The sequence below is a fragment of the Capra hircus genome, chromosome 3, assembly GCF_001704415.2.
Source record: "Capra hircus breed San Clemente chromosome 3, ASM170441v1, whole genome shotgun sequence".
NCBI classification, from domain to species: Eukaryota; Metazoa; Chordata; class Mammalia; order Artiodactyla; family Bovidae; genus Capra; species Capra hircus.
In genome coordinates, this window is record NC_030810.1 from 45,717,119 (window position 1) to 45,732,907 (window position 15,789).

A 15,789-nucleotide genomic window follows, 5' to 3' on the forward strand; every position below is an offset into this window, starting at 1 on the left:
ATTCCTTGCATGGGGTTAAGTAACCAGGGCAGTTGGTTGTGGAATAATTCTTTAGCCACTGAGATTTCAATGTGTGCCCCTAAAGCCAGACTTGATTCTTTGTTTGAACTGACATTAAACATTTCTTAAAACGATTGCAAAAGCAAGAAGAGGAAGCTATTCTCTTTTGAATAAGCATGGGACCACATAAAGAAGAAAATCTGACAAAAGATTAGGGAAAATATACTTTGTTCTCTCACCAAAAAATGCATTTCTACTATCCTCACAAATACAAAACAGAAAAGCATGCATATTTTCTGTTTATTGATTTATTAAAAACCATATACAAATATACCTCTATGAATTAGAAACCATGCTCATGTGAGAATTACAAAAATAATATATTCAATGACCTTGAGCATATTTGTTTGAGAGGTTTGCATATAACAGAAGAGATGAATCTATATTCTACTACACATAGCAGAGACTGATATGTGCCATATTCAAGGTGTATATCAGTTCAGTTCAGTCGCTCGGTCATGTCCCACTCTCTGCGACCCCATGGACTACAGCACACCAGGCTTCCCTGTCAATCACCAACTCCCGGAACCTACTCAAACTCATGTCCATCATGTTAGTGGAAATCAGAATGCATGTCTAGTGGGAAAAGTTTATACCTGCAGTGTATTTATTTATTCAAAACTACTTACATAGCATTTATCAGGGGCTACGCACTATCTAGATATTTTACAAGTGACTCACTAAATTCTCAGAGCAACCCTGTGAAGCAGAATTTATTACCAAGCCCATGTTATAGATGAGGAAACTGAAACAGAAAAAGTAACTGGGCCAAGGTCACACAGTCAGTAAATGGTGGACCTGTAATTCAAACCAGCTTCAGAGGCTCATGCTCACTATGATGCTCCAAATGCTGTTGCTATGGGAATCAGTAGAAGGTATGAATGAGAACTGGGCTTATCCTACTTTTCACACTTATTCTGTTCCCAAAATCCAGCCTTGCAGGTGAATTCCATGGTGGTCGTTTAGTCACTAAGTCATGTCCAACTCTTGCGATCCCATGGACTGTAGCCCACCAGGCTCCTCTGTCCATGGGATTCTCCATGCAAGAATACTGGAATGGGTTGCCATTTCCTTCTCAAGGGGATTTTCCTGACCCAGGAGTCGAACCCGGATCTCCTGGATTGCATGCAGATGATTTTCCGACTGAATTATGAGGGAAGCCTGATGAATTGCATAGTCAATGTATTATTTAATGTATTATTTAAATGTAAAGATAGTGATTCAGTTGTCTGTAAAACAGACAGTGCTGTCTAATTTGTCTGTTACAAAGTATTTTTTTCTTATATACTGCCATCTTCAAGTGGGTTTCTTGCTTTACTTAGTACACTTGAATTCCATATTTTGTGACACTCCTTATGGGAATACTAACGGGATACTCCTATACCTCCTTCCCTTAAACAGGCGTGGTTTTTGAGTGCCTAAGGCTGGCAAAGAGCTGTTAGACAATTACCTAGAAACATCTGGCCTTGAAAGTTTAAGCTTGAATGCAGTCTTCAGCCCATGTCTATGAGTTTCACAGAAGGATTAATTCTAAATATTTAGAGTCACAAGATACAGGAGAAAAAAGCAGATTCCTTTTGTTTTTAGTTCACATACCATAATACATTAAGCTAATATATTTTTAAATACTTTTAGAAGCCTGGATTATCACTTATCCACTTTACTTTTCACAAATCAGAGAAGCAAATAAATAATGATGAAAAATTTGTTTGCTACAAAGCTCTGTCTTAAAATCATTACTCTAATATCAGTCAATAAAAACATAATTGAAGAGCAAACTCCAATATCTCCTTTTGCTTGTAGTGGCTTCCCCTTTTTTAATTTGTCGCCCTATGCTCATCTGTAGATCCCTCATTGTCCGGATGTTGGAGTAACATTTAATATCCTCAAGAACTCTGAGTCATTGGGCTACAAAGGCCTTTATCACCCCAGGCTATTATTGCCTTTATAAGGTGCTTCAAAGTGAGGATTTAGAAAGACTCAAAAATAAACATTGAAGTGTTATTTTGCTTCCAAAAAAGATGTTTAGAAACTTCACACAAACATATTGAGTTGTGCTACAGATAGCAATTTAGGAAGCTTCAAAGAGAAAAGAAATTTTCTCATGATAAAGGAACAAAAAAAAAAAAAAGAAATCCTCATACACACACACATACAAACCTAAATACATGTATTATTCTTTGTGTGCTCAGCAGAAGAGATGAGCTAAGTTAGCATAATAGTTCCTTGGGGTGGACAGCTCTAAGAAGTGTGACAGTGTTTTTCCAAGTGACGTATTTCTAGGCATGAGAAGAAATTCAGCCCTCTGGCCTCATTCATCCAGAGCACGCAGTTCCTAGCCTAGCAACTATTCACCTACCCTGACTGTGTTCACACTCTCTGCCTACAAAGGAAGAGCAGGGCTAGAGATATGAGCTGGATTAATAAGCAATTTAGAGGTCAGGACCTGCTAATCTAATTAATAGGCTTTATAGTCTATAATCTGATAAAATTGAGTTTGAAATTTTAGCTCCACTCCTTATTAATGGAGCAATGTTGGAATGTTACTTGTGGTGGATCTTGCCATGTGTCATCCTCCTGGAATGAAGAGCTTATTCTATTCCCTCAACCTCTGGGAATACTGCTTGCAACTCTCCACCCTCTTCAGGACTTTCCTCAGCTGAAGAGAACTTTCTCATGTAGGGTTATAACTGTATTCCAGGAGACCACCAATTCAGTGATCAATCAGTGCAAGAGTATGAAGCTCTGGCCCCTTCACTGCTACTCAAGACAACTGCAGTACTACTTGAAGAGTCAGCTGAGTAATTCCTCAGAACCATCACAGCCTACCTTCACCTGCCCAGTCCTTCTTCCTTCCTTCCTTCTTTCTTTTCACTGGTATTAATCCCAAGAATCTCTCTCAAAAATTTCTCTTTGTCTCCATTTCTCAGGGAACCCAATGTGTGATATTACTTAACCTCTAAGCTTTAGTGTGTGTTAAAGTGCAGATTCCAATTCAGTGGGTCTGGAGTGGATCTCGATTCCACATTTCTGACAAGCTCCCAGGTGGTGCTGATATGGCTGCTGTGTAAAACACATTCTGAGCAACAAGAACATAAAGTATTGCATCAAGTAATATGTATAAGGTACTTAGCACAGTGCCAAGTATGTGCTTGTGCAATTAATTTGTTGCTGTAGTGTTTATGTGCTTATACTCTGTCAAATAAGTAGAGACAGTATAGCAAAGTGTTATAGGTAGACAAACAAGCAGATGAATCATTGAACACAGATATGTGTGGGACATTTATTTGCAAAACATGCCCTTAAAGAAAAGGAAAATAAATTTCGTCTTGCTCTAAGTCCCATAATTCACGTCCAAGCTAAATAACCATTGTTCATCCCTTGCCCACCATATGGTCTGATTCCACTCCTGTCCTCAAAAATCAGTTATTAATTCAGTCATTCCACTTCTAAATTTTTCTTGAGCCATCCCCACTTCACCCTCACTTCTGCTGCCTTAATTCAAGTCCTTTTCATCTCGTTAGCTAAACAGCTTCCAGATCCTTCTGATCCTTTCAGTTCTACTCTAACTCTAGTCATAAATCTTCCCTTCACATTTCCCTGAGATTAATATTTCAAAGCGCATATCTAATAATGTTATTCACCATCTTAAAAGCCTTGAATAGCTCTCCTTGCCAATAAGATAGAATTCAAATAACCTTCACATGAAAGGTAAGGCGTTTTAACAGGTGACTTCTAAGGCTTAACTTCATCACTATATTCAGTAACTTTGAATTTCCCACTCTTCCTCAAATATACTGCACTATTCCCTGCACTATTCTCTCTTCCAGGTACAAGTTCTCTTTTTCTGGACAAGCAGTGCCTTCCTGGCAATTTGTGGCCTTGTGCATCTATGGCATTCTCTACAGGCTCTTTTAATTCCACATATCATAGGGCTTTATAATTATTTGTTTATTGGACAGTTTCTTTCACTGTATGAGCACCTTAAAGATAAAGACTTTGTCTATATCATGACAAGTCTCTCCCCATACTTAACTAAGATATTCATGATTGTTCTCCAGTATATAATACAAACTCTGGTACGTAGTAGATCCTCAAAAAGGACTGTTGAATAAACAAAATATTGATTCTGCTTAGTAGGGTAAAGTTCAAATCTTGATTTAATACCTTTCTCATGCATTTGAAATTGTAAGCATCATTATATCAACAGAAGTTGTTTGGGTAACAACTTTCTCTTCCATCCTTCCTTTTTTTTCTATAGTCATTTAAGTCTTTGGCAACTTTGACATCGTTGTTGTTATCTTTTAACATATCTATGTTGCAAGATATATTCCCATATTATAAAGTTCATCTATTTGAAGTATACAGTTCAATGGTTTTTAGCATACTCACATAATTGAACAAATATCACCACAATCTAATTTTGGAACATTTCCATTACCACTGACAGAAGCCCTGAAAGCCATTAGCAGTTATTTCCTTCCCCCTGATCTCCCAGCCTCTAGCAACCCTAGTCTACTTTCTGATTCCATAGATTTACCTATTCTGGACAATTCATATACGTAAAATCTTACAATAGGTGATCTCTGTGACTGGCATCTTTCACTGCATTTGTTTCAAGGTTCATCCGTTTTGTAGCATGCATTGGTACTTTATTGCTTTTTATTGCCAAATAATGTTCCAGCTTATAGATATATCACATTTTGTTTATCTATTCATCAGTTTATGGACATTTGGGTTGTTTCCACGTTTTGAATGTTGTAAATAACACTGCTTTGAATATTTGTGTTTCTGTGTGGACAAATGTTTCATTCTTAAGCATGTACCTAGGGATTGATAGGTCATATGGAAATTCTATTTAACATTTTGAGGAATGGCCAAACTGTTTTCCAAAGTGGCTGCATAATTTTACATTCCTACTAGAAATGTATGAGGGTTACAGTTTCTCCACATTCTCACCAATACTTACTGTTGTTGCATTTGCTTTTGAAATGAATTTTACTGTGTTGTGGTTTTTACAACTTTAAAATATTTCCTGAAAGTTTCTCACTAACCCTGAGTTTACTCAATGTCATCAAGTCTATAGGGAAGTTAAAGATGTTGGTATACCTGGATATGTCAAAAAACAGAATAGAAACTGTTGACATGGATATTTCTGGATGTGAAGCCCTGGAGGACCTCTTACTATCATCCAATATGTTGCAACAGTTGCCTGACTCTATAGGTGAGAATATAATATTTTGTTATCAATGTTTATATCAAATATACTGTTTTCATTTTTAGCAGTATAGTTTGTTTGCAGATATAGGGAATATACTGTTAGCCTGATAGTAATAAATTAGCATAATCATTATCCAATATGAAAAATTATTTCACCAATATTTTAGAATGAAATAGTAACTCTAGCTGTCAAAATTTTCTCCTATTAAAATGACCTTACTAAACTGACATACTTTAAATAATTGTAGATCTACTAAGTTTCAAAGTGTTATTAAAAGGAGTATTCATCTTAGATTTAAGTACTTGAATGACTATGTGTGTCTTCTTTTGTCACTATAGAATCACCAGTAGCATGAGCTTCCTTGGTGGCTCAGATGGTAAAGAATCTGCCTGCAATGCAGGAGAGCCTGGTTTGATCCCTGGGTTGGCAAGAGCCCCTGGTGAAGGGAATGGCTACCCACTCCAATATTCTTGCCTAGAGAATCCCATGGCCAGAGGAGGCTGGCAGGATACAGTCCATAGGGTCCTAAAGAGTCAGATATGACTGAGCAAATAACACTTTCTATCCACAGTGTTGCTCTATTCCACTTTATTTTTATTGTAACCTTGCTCTATTTTAAGAAAAACATGATAAATATATAAATATAAATATATCTTCATAGTTCTATTATTTTAAAATGACATCTCATCTTTTGTATGCTGTCAAGAGTCATAAGAGCAGAAATTTGTCTGTTAATAAATATTAATTACTCAATCCTTTTTTTGTCATAAATTTTATCTGAGTAGCAATGAAAGAGTCTAAATAATGAGTAAACTTTTATATCTTACTCTTATTATTTATGAGGGGACACAGATAGGAGAGGAATCATCAAACTACTTAATTTTGGAATATAGTTTTTAACACTCCTTGAATTAGATTATCATATGTTCTGGAACATATTAATGCTTCTGAAAATTGAATCACAAGCCAAAATTTTTCTCCAATTTTTGTTGCTTCCATTTTCACTATTATTTTAGGTTAATAGAGAATACTACTTTTAACAGAATGAATTAGTTTTTCTTTCTTTGTAGATTTAATGATTTTTTATATAGTTATATATTTTTGTAACAGTGTTCTTTCAGCTTACTCCTCTGTAAGACTTATCTTAAGCTTAATTAAACACTTCCACATTTCCAGGATCTTTCTGTGAAAATTCTGACCCCATAAGTATGTAATAAGCCCTCTGTTCTGCATTCTTATTAATTATCTTAGATGAAACTTATGATCAGATAAGCTTAGAAAGTACTATTTTATGTTGTAGAAAGTAAGGAAATATAATGGTGTAAAAGAGCATCCTCTGATGAAGATGCTAGAGATGATCGTCTGGTCAAGATAGCCATCTGGTCAAAATACATTTCTTACTCTCCTTACTCAAAAACCACTCCATATCTTCAAAAGCATAATGAGAATAAAAAAGCTATTTATATTAGAAGAACATAATTTTCTTCATTACTTTCTTCTCCATACAAAGAATTATGGGTAGTATATGGTGAGTACTCCTTAAGTATTGAGTCAATAACATAATTTAGCTCTGCTTAAAGAGAATGAGCATATACCTGGAACTGAGATATAATGGAAACACAGTAATACCTACAGACATGATGGCATCCAGACCATAAATTCTGATCCTGAGTAGTTTTAAAAAAAAAAAAAACCTTAAGCATAACAGGAGAATACGAATTTACAGGGATTGAGGAAGGAAAAGCTTTTCTGCTAAGAGAGACTGAAGAACCTAGAGCTAGGGTGAAAGGAGAGAACAGATACAGATTCAATACTGAAAATTACAGCACATTACCAGCTGCTGTGGACTGAATTTGCAATATCCGGGTTGAATGAGAGCACTAAGTTGCTAATTTAAGACTTGTTTCTAAACCCCAGAAACTTGAGTGTCAGGTGGAAGTAACCAGTGTCAGACATGGAGGAGTGAACATAGGTAAGAAAATATTCACTGACACAAATGGGCATGAAAACAAATACTTTAAAGGAAAACTAATGTTAAAACAACTCAAACAATAGCAATTTTACCCCCAAGGGAAACCAAAGTTATCAAGCAAGTTAAAAAATGACTTTAAGTGTGTGTAGATTCTCAAATAAATAAAAGGAAGAACAATATTTATAAAAACAATAACTTATGAAACAGGAATGATGACTAAGAACAGGTGGTTATAAACAAAAAAAAAGAACCAATTAGAAATTCTGGAAATGAAAAGGTCACATAGTGAAATAAAAGATGATGTAACTATTTCTTTAAAATATCCTCGGTTAAGAAAGTGGACTAGGGAGTTAGCCTTCCGGTCTGGGGAAATAGCCTGTACAGATGATAGAAAATACCAGATTAGATGCTTGGCTGGCATTAAGCAGGCCAGCACAGGCAAGCTGTATTATGTATTTAATATCTCCCTTTAGAATCTGTGCATGCTGCTAAGTCGCTTCAGTCATGTCCGACTCTTTGCGACCCCATGGACTGTAGCCCACCAGGTTGCTCTGTCCACGGGATACTCCAGGCAAGAATACTGGAGTGGATTACCATGCCTTCTTCCAGGGGATCTTCCCAATCCAGGGATCAAACCCACATCTCTCTGTCTCCTGCTTTGGCAAATAGGTTCTTTACCACTAGTGCCACCTGGAAAGCTGAGCAATCCTCAAATTAAGAAGGTAACTTTGTCAGTAGCTTCCTGCTGGAAGTATCTTTGGACCCTATTGACCTTTTAGGGAAAATTACATTTATTCATCTGCAGAGTTGCCAGAGTACCTGATTGTATATGTAGAAAGGCTGGCTTTCCTTGAAAACTTTCCTTCTTGGTCAAGAGAAATAACTGGAAACTCTGTTCAAAGGTCCTAAAATAATTTATTGATTCTGATTGGAATGTAAATTACACCTTATCTTCTCTATTTGAACCTGAGTTGTCTATTGGACTACCAACATTTAAATGAATAAAAGACAAGAACAGTCATAGTATTATTAATAATAAAAGGAAATAGGAACAAAAAATCTTCAGTTCCTTTACACCTATTTTAGCTGTGGGGTAGTTGAATGGAGTTATATATTCAACAGACAACCCTGTATGCTGAGTCTCTTTCAGTGTGCTAGTTCCAGGGAAAAGTAAGAGGACTTTATGTTTTCTAGGTAGAGCTTTAATAATCAGCTTCTTTGGACAGCAGAGAAACTCAATAAAGGAGAATATATATATATATATACACATACATATACATATATATATATATATTTACTTTCCAAAATAATTTATCTTATTCACTTAGTGGTTAAAGACACAAGTTTTGCAGTCAAGCTGCTTGAATTCAGAGTCCAGCTTTTCTACCTTATTCGCTGTGTGACCTTATGCAAGCTACTTAATCTTTCTGTGCCTCAGTTTTATCATCTTTTAAATGGGAAAGTAATAGTACCTGCATCAGGGAATTATTTTGAGAAATAATGAATTAATATATGTAAAATTGCTTAGAACAGAACTTAGTATACAGTAAATGTTCAATCAATGTTAGGTACTATGATAATATAATAATTATTATAATCTTAGATTTGATGAGTACATAGCAACTTGGCTTTCAAAAATTCTAAATATAGTGTAAATGTCATATAAATATTAGCTATTTGAGAACAAATTATATTATTGTTTATTATACTGCTGCTTATTGTATATTTATATAAAAGTAGCCAGAATCATAGTAAAAAACTTCCTTTTCCTTTCTCTTCAATATATCTGAATTGGGAATACAAGATAAAGAGGTGGAGAATTGAGGTAGAAATAGTATAAAATACCTTTGGTTCCTGAGGGTAGAAGACAGTCCAAACAGATATATCAATAGCTAGACAGTAAAGGAATTATCTGTCAGAGGAAGTCATGAGTAACAAAGCTGAGGTTGATGGCCTATTTCTATTCCAAGAACAACCAGATTACTACAGAAGTTCTGGAATCTGTCCAGAGAGCACACCCTTGTATGGAATGTGTGAATGACAAAGTAGCCATATCACAAATTAATGATGATCCCTTTAGCTCACATATGTGGAACAAAGGAGGGAGCCCTAACTTGCTTTAGCATTTAAAGTTGTAGAAAGAAAATGAAGTTGCTCAGTCATGTCTGACTCTTTGCAACCCCATGGACTGTAGCCTACTAGGCTCCTCCGTCCATGGGATTTTCCAGGCAAGAGTACTGGAATGGGTTGCCAAAAGTTGTAGAAACTTCTGTCAAAGATCCATTATTTAAAAAAAAAAAAAATCTGTTGTATCAATCTTTTGACCTTAATTCCTATCCTGCCTCAAGATTTTCACACCACTATTTCAGACCTGGGGACTGTGATTCTCTTAAAGACTGGCAACCTGGCTTCAAGGTGTTTGCACAGCCTTCTGTAATCCAACGCAAAACTTCTCGTAACCCAGCCAAGTGATGTGGAAACCGTTAGCCCTCCTCTGGCTCCACCTGTGGGCAGGGACAGTAGTTTGATCACAACTACAGCTCATAAAGAATTTAGCTGTCATTCATGGTCCTGTGTTTTCTTTTCACAATTGATGAGCAAGCTCAAGAGTTCTTTTATATTTCCAAGGTTGATGGTTTTTTACATATACAGTAGAGAAGCTAAAGTGATTCAGTCACCCTTTGAGCATAGATGAATAGGCAGTGGGTGTTCAAATTTCAGAGATAAATTACCCCAGTGAGAATTGTCCTCTTTCCCAGGTGACTGTTTTCAGCTGTGTATCATAAGGGCACAAGCTGATGTATTAATCTCCAAATATTTTAGGTATTTTCTCACAGCAGTCTGATAGTGATGACATTTCTCTTCACTAGAGATTCTGCGTGCTTTGATAGGCTATGTAATTAAGCATACTGAAACTTCAAATGCAACAACAGCTTTATTTCTGACTTCTTGTCAGTTACTTTTTGCCTTTAAGCTATGCTGAAAATACTTGAGGTGGGTAGGTATGAGCTGTAACAGCACTTCTCAGAGCATGTTTGTGAAATACCACTGTACAAGATACTCTGCATACACACAGAAGTTCAACAATAACTTTAGAGTCACCCTGCTACATTAGTATATTAAAAGTTCCTTAACATTTTTCATTAAAGAAATATGGTTGATTTTGTTTAATTTAGCATTTCCCAAATCCCATGGATGGAGGAGCCTGGTCGGCTGCAGTCCATGGGGTCGCTAAGAGTCGGACACGACTGAGCGGCTTCACTTTCACTTTTTACTTTAATGCACTGGAGAAGGAAATGGCAACCCACTCCAGTGTTCTTGCCTGGAGAATCCCAGGGATGGGGGAGCCTGGTTGGCTGCCATCTATGGGGTCGCACAGACTCGGACACGACTGAAGCGACTTAGCAGTAGCAGCAGCAGAAACACATTTGACCAAGGAACCTGCTGTATCTGTCAGAACAAGTTTTCTGCAAAACATGTGTAGAACCAAAATCAGCCACTGTTAATGCTTTGTCTTGGATTTTGGCTATTTAGGCCATATTGATACTCTGGGTTCTGTTATGGCTGGGTAAAGGAAGCTGTTCTTCTATCACTCTGCAGTTTTTGCTCATTAATACCCTGAGAATAGGAGTAGATAAAGCAGGAAGTTTATGAAGGGCATAAATTAGAGAAATATGAATGTTAGAATGTCAATTATTAGCCAGTTCTGCTTGATATATTAAAAACTGAGGGTTTTGTGTTTACTACCAATCCCAGTCAAGGATTTATGGTAACTGAAAGAGTATGAAGTTATATGTTGTTATTTTCCAAGTCCATAATTATAACCACTACACTGCAGTACTTCAGTATCCATTCGTTGATTATTAGGTTTAATTCAGATTTGTTTTCAATTTGTATCACAACAGGAATGTTAGTTATTAGTGCTTATGAGTTAATTAAATATGGAATCACAGCTGGCTTGAAAAATTTCATCTCGTCCGTTTGCTATATAATAGATAAGGAAAATGTGGTAGTAGTACCACCAATTCAGGTTTCTTTGGAACCTTATGTTTTCTTTATTGTCTCCATCATTGTACTTGAACTCCCACTGATGTAAGCGAAGTTTTTGCGACTGGAAGGTCAGAACTAGACATGCGAATATGTTTGTAGGTTAATAAAAGCAGAGTGCAGCCATTTAGCATGACAAACATTCATCACAATTATATTGTGATGTGTATTGTACTTTAAATATTGTATTTTCTGTCAGTAATCTGTTCTTGTGTACTAATACATCTTCTCTGTTTTAGGGTTGTTGAAAAAACTAACTACTCTGAAAGTAGATGACAATCAACTTACGATGCTACCCAATACAATCGGAAAGTAAGTGCCAAAGTTTCATACCAGTTTGCTTCTCTAAAGCCAGAGACAAAAGAATATATTGAGTTTTCTACTTTAACACATTTTCCACTGGAGATCTCAACAATTTTGTTCATATTTAAACTCGTTTTAGACCACATTTTATTTACTTATATATTTGTGTATATCAATTTAGTTTCATATGTGAACATTACATTGACACCCAGCTATATAACATAAGAAATACTTGACCATTGCCCTTTCACAAGCAAAGTGATTGCCCAGACCATCAATTATATCATTGCCTGTAATTTTCCAGATACTACTAATTTGGATGCTTTTGACTGAGTAGCTGCTCTAACTTCACTTGAATGTCTTACAAAATCAAATCAATTTTTATAAGATCTGCATTATGTATACGTTACCATTACATTGTTAGTAAAACTTGATATTTATAGAAACTTTATGTATTTTTAGACTTAAGGAAATAAACATATTTTAGCTTGCATAAAAAGCTTCAAGGTAAAAGATCATTGTTCCCTTTTAAGAAAAAAATATATTCCATTGATCTGAAAGTGATTCATTTCTAATTTTATGTTGTCATTAATGTTTGATTTACAGTTCTTGAAGAAATGTATGTATGCTATTATCAATGTTTCATTGGAATTATTTTGTTTACAACTTGTGTAAAGTGAGAAATCCATAAGCTGTCTTCATTCTAAAATTATTTAAAGCCATTTTATAGGAATCTTGTCCCACATTTCATGTGAAGAATTATATAAATCCACATTTTAACAGATTTGGGTATACTTGGGGTGGGGAGAAAGCTTTTTTAAAAAAACAGTTTTATTAGACATGATTGAGGTACAATAAACTGCATATATTTAAAGTCTACAATTTGATGTTTTGATACTCATATAAAGACATGAATGGAAGTGTTAGGGAAATGCACTATAATAGTATAGTTTATTGCAATAAAAAGGAGAATAAAAAAAGCAGTAGGAAACATATGAGAAATCTCTATCTTCTGCTCAGTTTTGCTGTGAAACTTAAATGGCTATAAATTAAAGCCTATTTTTAAAAAAGGGAGAATGACTGACAAACTGTGTTTAGTCAGACTTGGGTATTTGGCAGACATTTTCTCAAAAATGAACAAAGTGAGCTTTGTTACTTCAAGGACAACAACTGACAGTATTTGTTGCCAACAGTGAAATTTGAGCTATCAAGCAAAAGTTGGAATTTTGAAAAATGTGTATCTTCCACTGTAAGTTTGACGGCTTCCGTACATGTAAAGGCTTTTCTGATATCACTGGTGTGATAATGAATGTGATTTATTGAGGTTGTCTGTGAAATGCATCAACATTTGGAAAATCTGTTTAAGTCTATAAAGCAACATTTTCCATGACCAATGCATGAGCTACAAAACCACACATGAGAAATAGACTCATTCAAAGTGCAAAAGGATTAGTTGCTGTTAATGTATTGGTATGAAGAGTAAGAAAAGTTCACTGATGTATTTTAGATTCCATATTGCAATTACTGTATCCCCTAAAACACCACCACTTGTTGAGTTTTGGTATAGTATCAAAGAATAGTCACAATTATTCAAAAAGACTGTGAAAATACTCCTCCTTCCGTTTTCCAACTACATATCTGTGTGAGATTGGAATATATATATATATATAAACTTAAACAGAATAATATACAACAGCATATTGAATATGTAAGCAGATATGGGAATCCAATTACCTGCTATTAATCTAAACATTGGAGAGATTTGAAAAAACAAAGCAATGTCACTCTTCTCACTAAATGTTTTTGTTTTGGAAATATAGATACTTTTATAAAAATATGTCACCTACAGTAACATGTCATGGATTTATTATTGTTATTTAAGACTGAATAATGAATATTTTAAAATGCATTTTTAATTTATAATATGATAGATACCAATAGATATAAAACATATAAACAAAAGTACTTTAGGGTTACCAGTGATTGTTAAGAGTGTAAAATGGTCCTAAAATGAAAATTTTTTAAGATTTCAGTTCTATAGTACATTTTTTGGTTGGTAAAATTATGACAGCCATTTCCTCACTTACATTCTCACTTCAATGGAGCACTTGTGCAAAACGTAAGCCAAATCTAAACTTTTATAGTACACCTTGATAAACAATCTTCATGAAGTAAAAATAATAATGATACATTGGCATTGCTTTCTTTAGGGAATTCAGAACTGACAGATCAGAGGTTTAGCTCAAGGCTAGAGATAAATTCTATTAGAATACTATTTAATGTCACCCCAGGTCACATGCAGAAAGTATTTTGTAAATGGTGGAAGTTATTTTTGTTCAGTCACTCAGTTGTGTCTGCCTCCTGCAACCTATGAACTGCATCACACCAGTCTTCCCCGTCCTTCACTATCTCTGGGAGTTTGCTCAACCTCGTGTCCATTGAGGCAGTGATGTCATCCAATCAGCTCGTCTTCTGTCATCCCCTTCTCCTCCTGCCTTCAATCTTTCCCAGCATCAGGGTCTTTTCTAATGAGTCAGCCTCAGGTGGCCATCACCCCTTTGCATCAGGTGGCCAAAGGGTTAGAGTTTCAGTTTCAGAGTTTCAGAGTCTTATTTTCTTATGGACATTCTATCTAGCACTCTGCTCACCAAAATGTTAAGATCAGCTGCAGTGAGCAAAAATATTCTCATTCTGCATATAGAATGTTTCATAGATTAAACTTATCTTTGGTAATTTTTAATAGTCCAACTAGTAAAAATTGCTGAAAGAATTAGGCTGTTTTTCACAGCTGAAATAGATTCCATGACTTTTGTGCCAAATGACTTGTAAAATTGGTTATTTTTGTTGTCAAATCTTAAGTTGTGCCTAGGAGTTCCAGCCATTCTAAGAACTGAATGTGCAATGACAATAGTAATAAACAACTTTTTGTTTGTGTTCACATTGTGCCAGATACCATGTTTGGTGCTTTACATGTATTCTTATTTAAAAACCCCATCAATACTATTCAGTGTGTATTGTTTTCTCCCCATTAACAGATGCAGAAACAAAGGCTGAGAGAAGTTATCAGATCTCAAAGTTAAACTGTTAACTGACCTATGATGCTTCTTAATATATGAGATAGTTGAGTCACATATTTTGCAATATTTGATCATTGAAGAGCTCCAGTGCTCTAAGGGCAAAGGATCTTCCATAGGAAGAGTAACTACGCTAAGCCTTCTCTCTGTTAGCTTTGTAGTTTTAGAGAAAAACAATGAAAGCTCAAAAATTTGAATGGATATTTTAAAAAGTCATTCCATCATAGCGTATGGTCAAAGAGAAAGATTGGAATCATAAAATTTAATAACTATGCAAAGCTAGATAAATCACTTCTTTCCTGTGGCCCCATGACTGCTGAGGGATAATGTAAGGAGCACTGGCTTTAGAATCCAACAGCATGGGTGTGATCCCTCGCTACGCCACTTAACTATGTGAACTTGGACAAGTTATTTAAGTTCTCAGTGGCTTAGTTTCTTCATTTGTAGTTTCCACCTATGTCTAAAATTCTAATTATTTGATCTAGATGTTTAGTTTATATAACATTAATACCCTAGATGGTAAATTCCAGTAGTCCACTTACTAGACTGCTATGACAAGAAAATAAGCATTCTATGCACCTGAATGCTAAAAACTGTGCTTCCCTGTATTCTGTAATCATAGAAAGATACACAAGGAACTAGAAATGTATGTGACTTTGGGAGGAGAACTTGGGGGCTGGGCAATAGAGTAAACAGGAGATTTCCTTTTATTGAATCCACAGTGTACTTCTTAAGATGTAAAGTTATTCTAGTCAAAAACTTAGAGAGCATACACACACACACACACACACACACACACACACACACACACTTCATTTGATAAAACCTAAATTCCTTCACACTAATATTCAATTCTTTCCATAGTCTAGAGTAGACTGGTGATTCTCAATATGTGGTCCTCTGACCAACATCATCAACTCCAACTGGCAACTTGTTAGAAGTGCAAATTCTCAGAGACAATCTCAGATCTATTGAATCAGAAACTCTGAACATCAGACCAGCAATCTGTGTTAACAAGATGTTCCAGGGTTTCTGATGCATGCTAAAGTTTAAGAACCAATGTTTGGATTCAGCTTCTTAAACAGCCATCAGATAACCATCTTCTCAAACCC

The 15,789-nt window shown here is 35.5% G+C and overlaps 1 protein-coding gene across 1 annotated transcript in view; it reads left to right on the forward strand.

Moving 5' to 3' along the window:
* LRRC7 (leucine rich repeat containing 7) overlaps window positions 1-15,789 on the forward strand; it is a 390,782-nt gene that overhangs the window by 236,831 nt on the left and 138,162 nt on the right. The window contains exons 8-9 of the mRNA XM_018045424.1: window positions 5,140-5,284; window positions 11,540-11,612. Of these exons, the coding sequence (XP_017900913.1) occupies window positions 5,140-5,284; window positions 11,540-11,612 (218 nt within the window). The remainder of the gene's footprint in view (window positions 1-5,139; window positions 5,285-11,539; window positions 11,613-15,789) is intronic.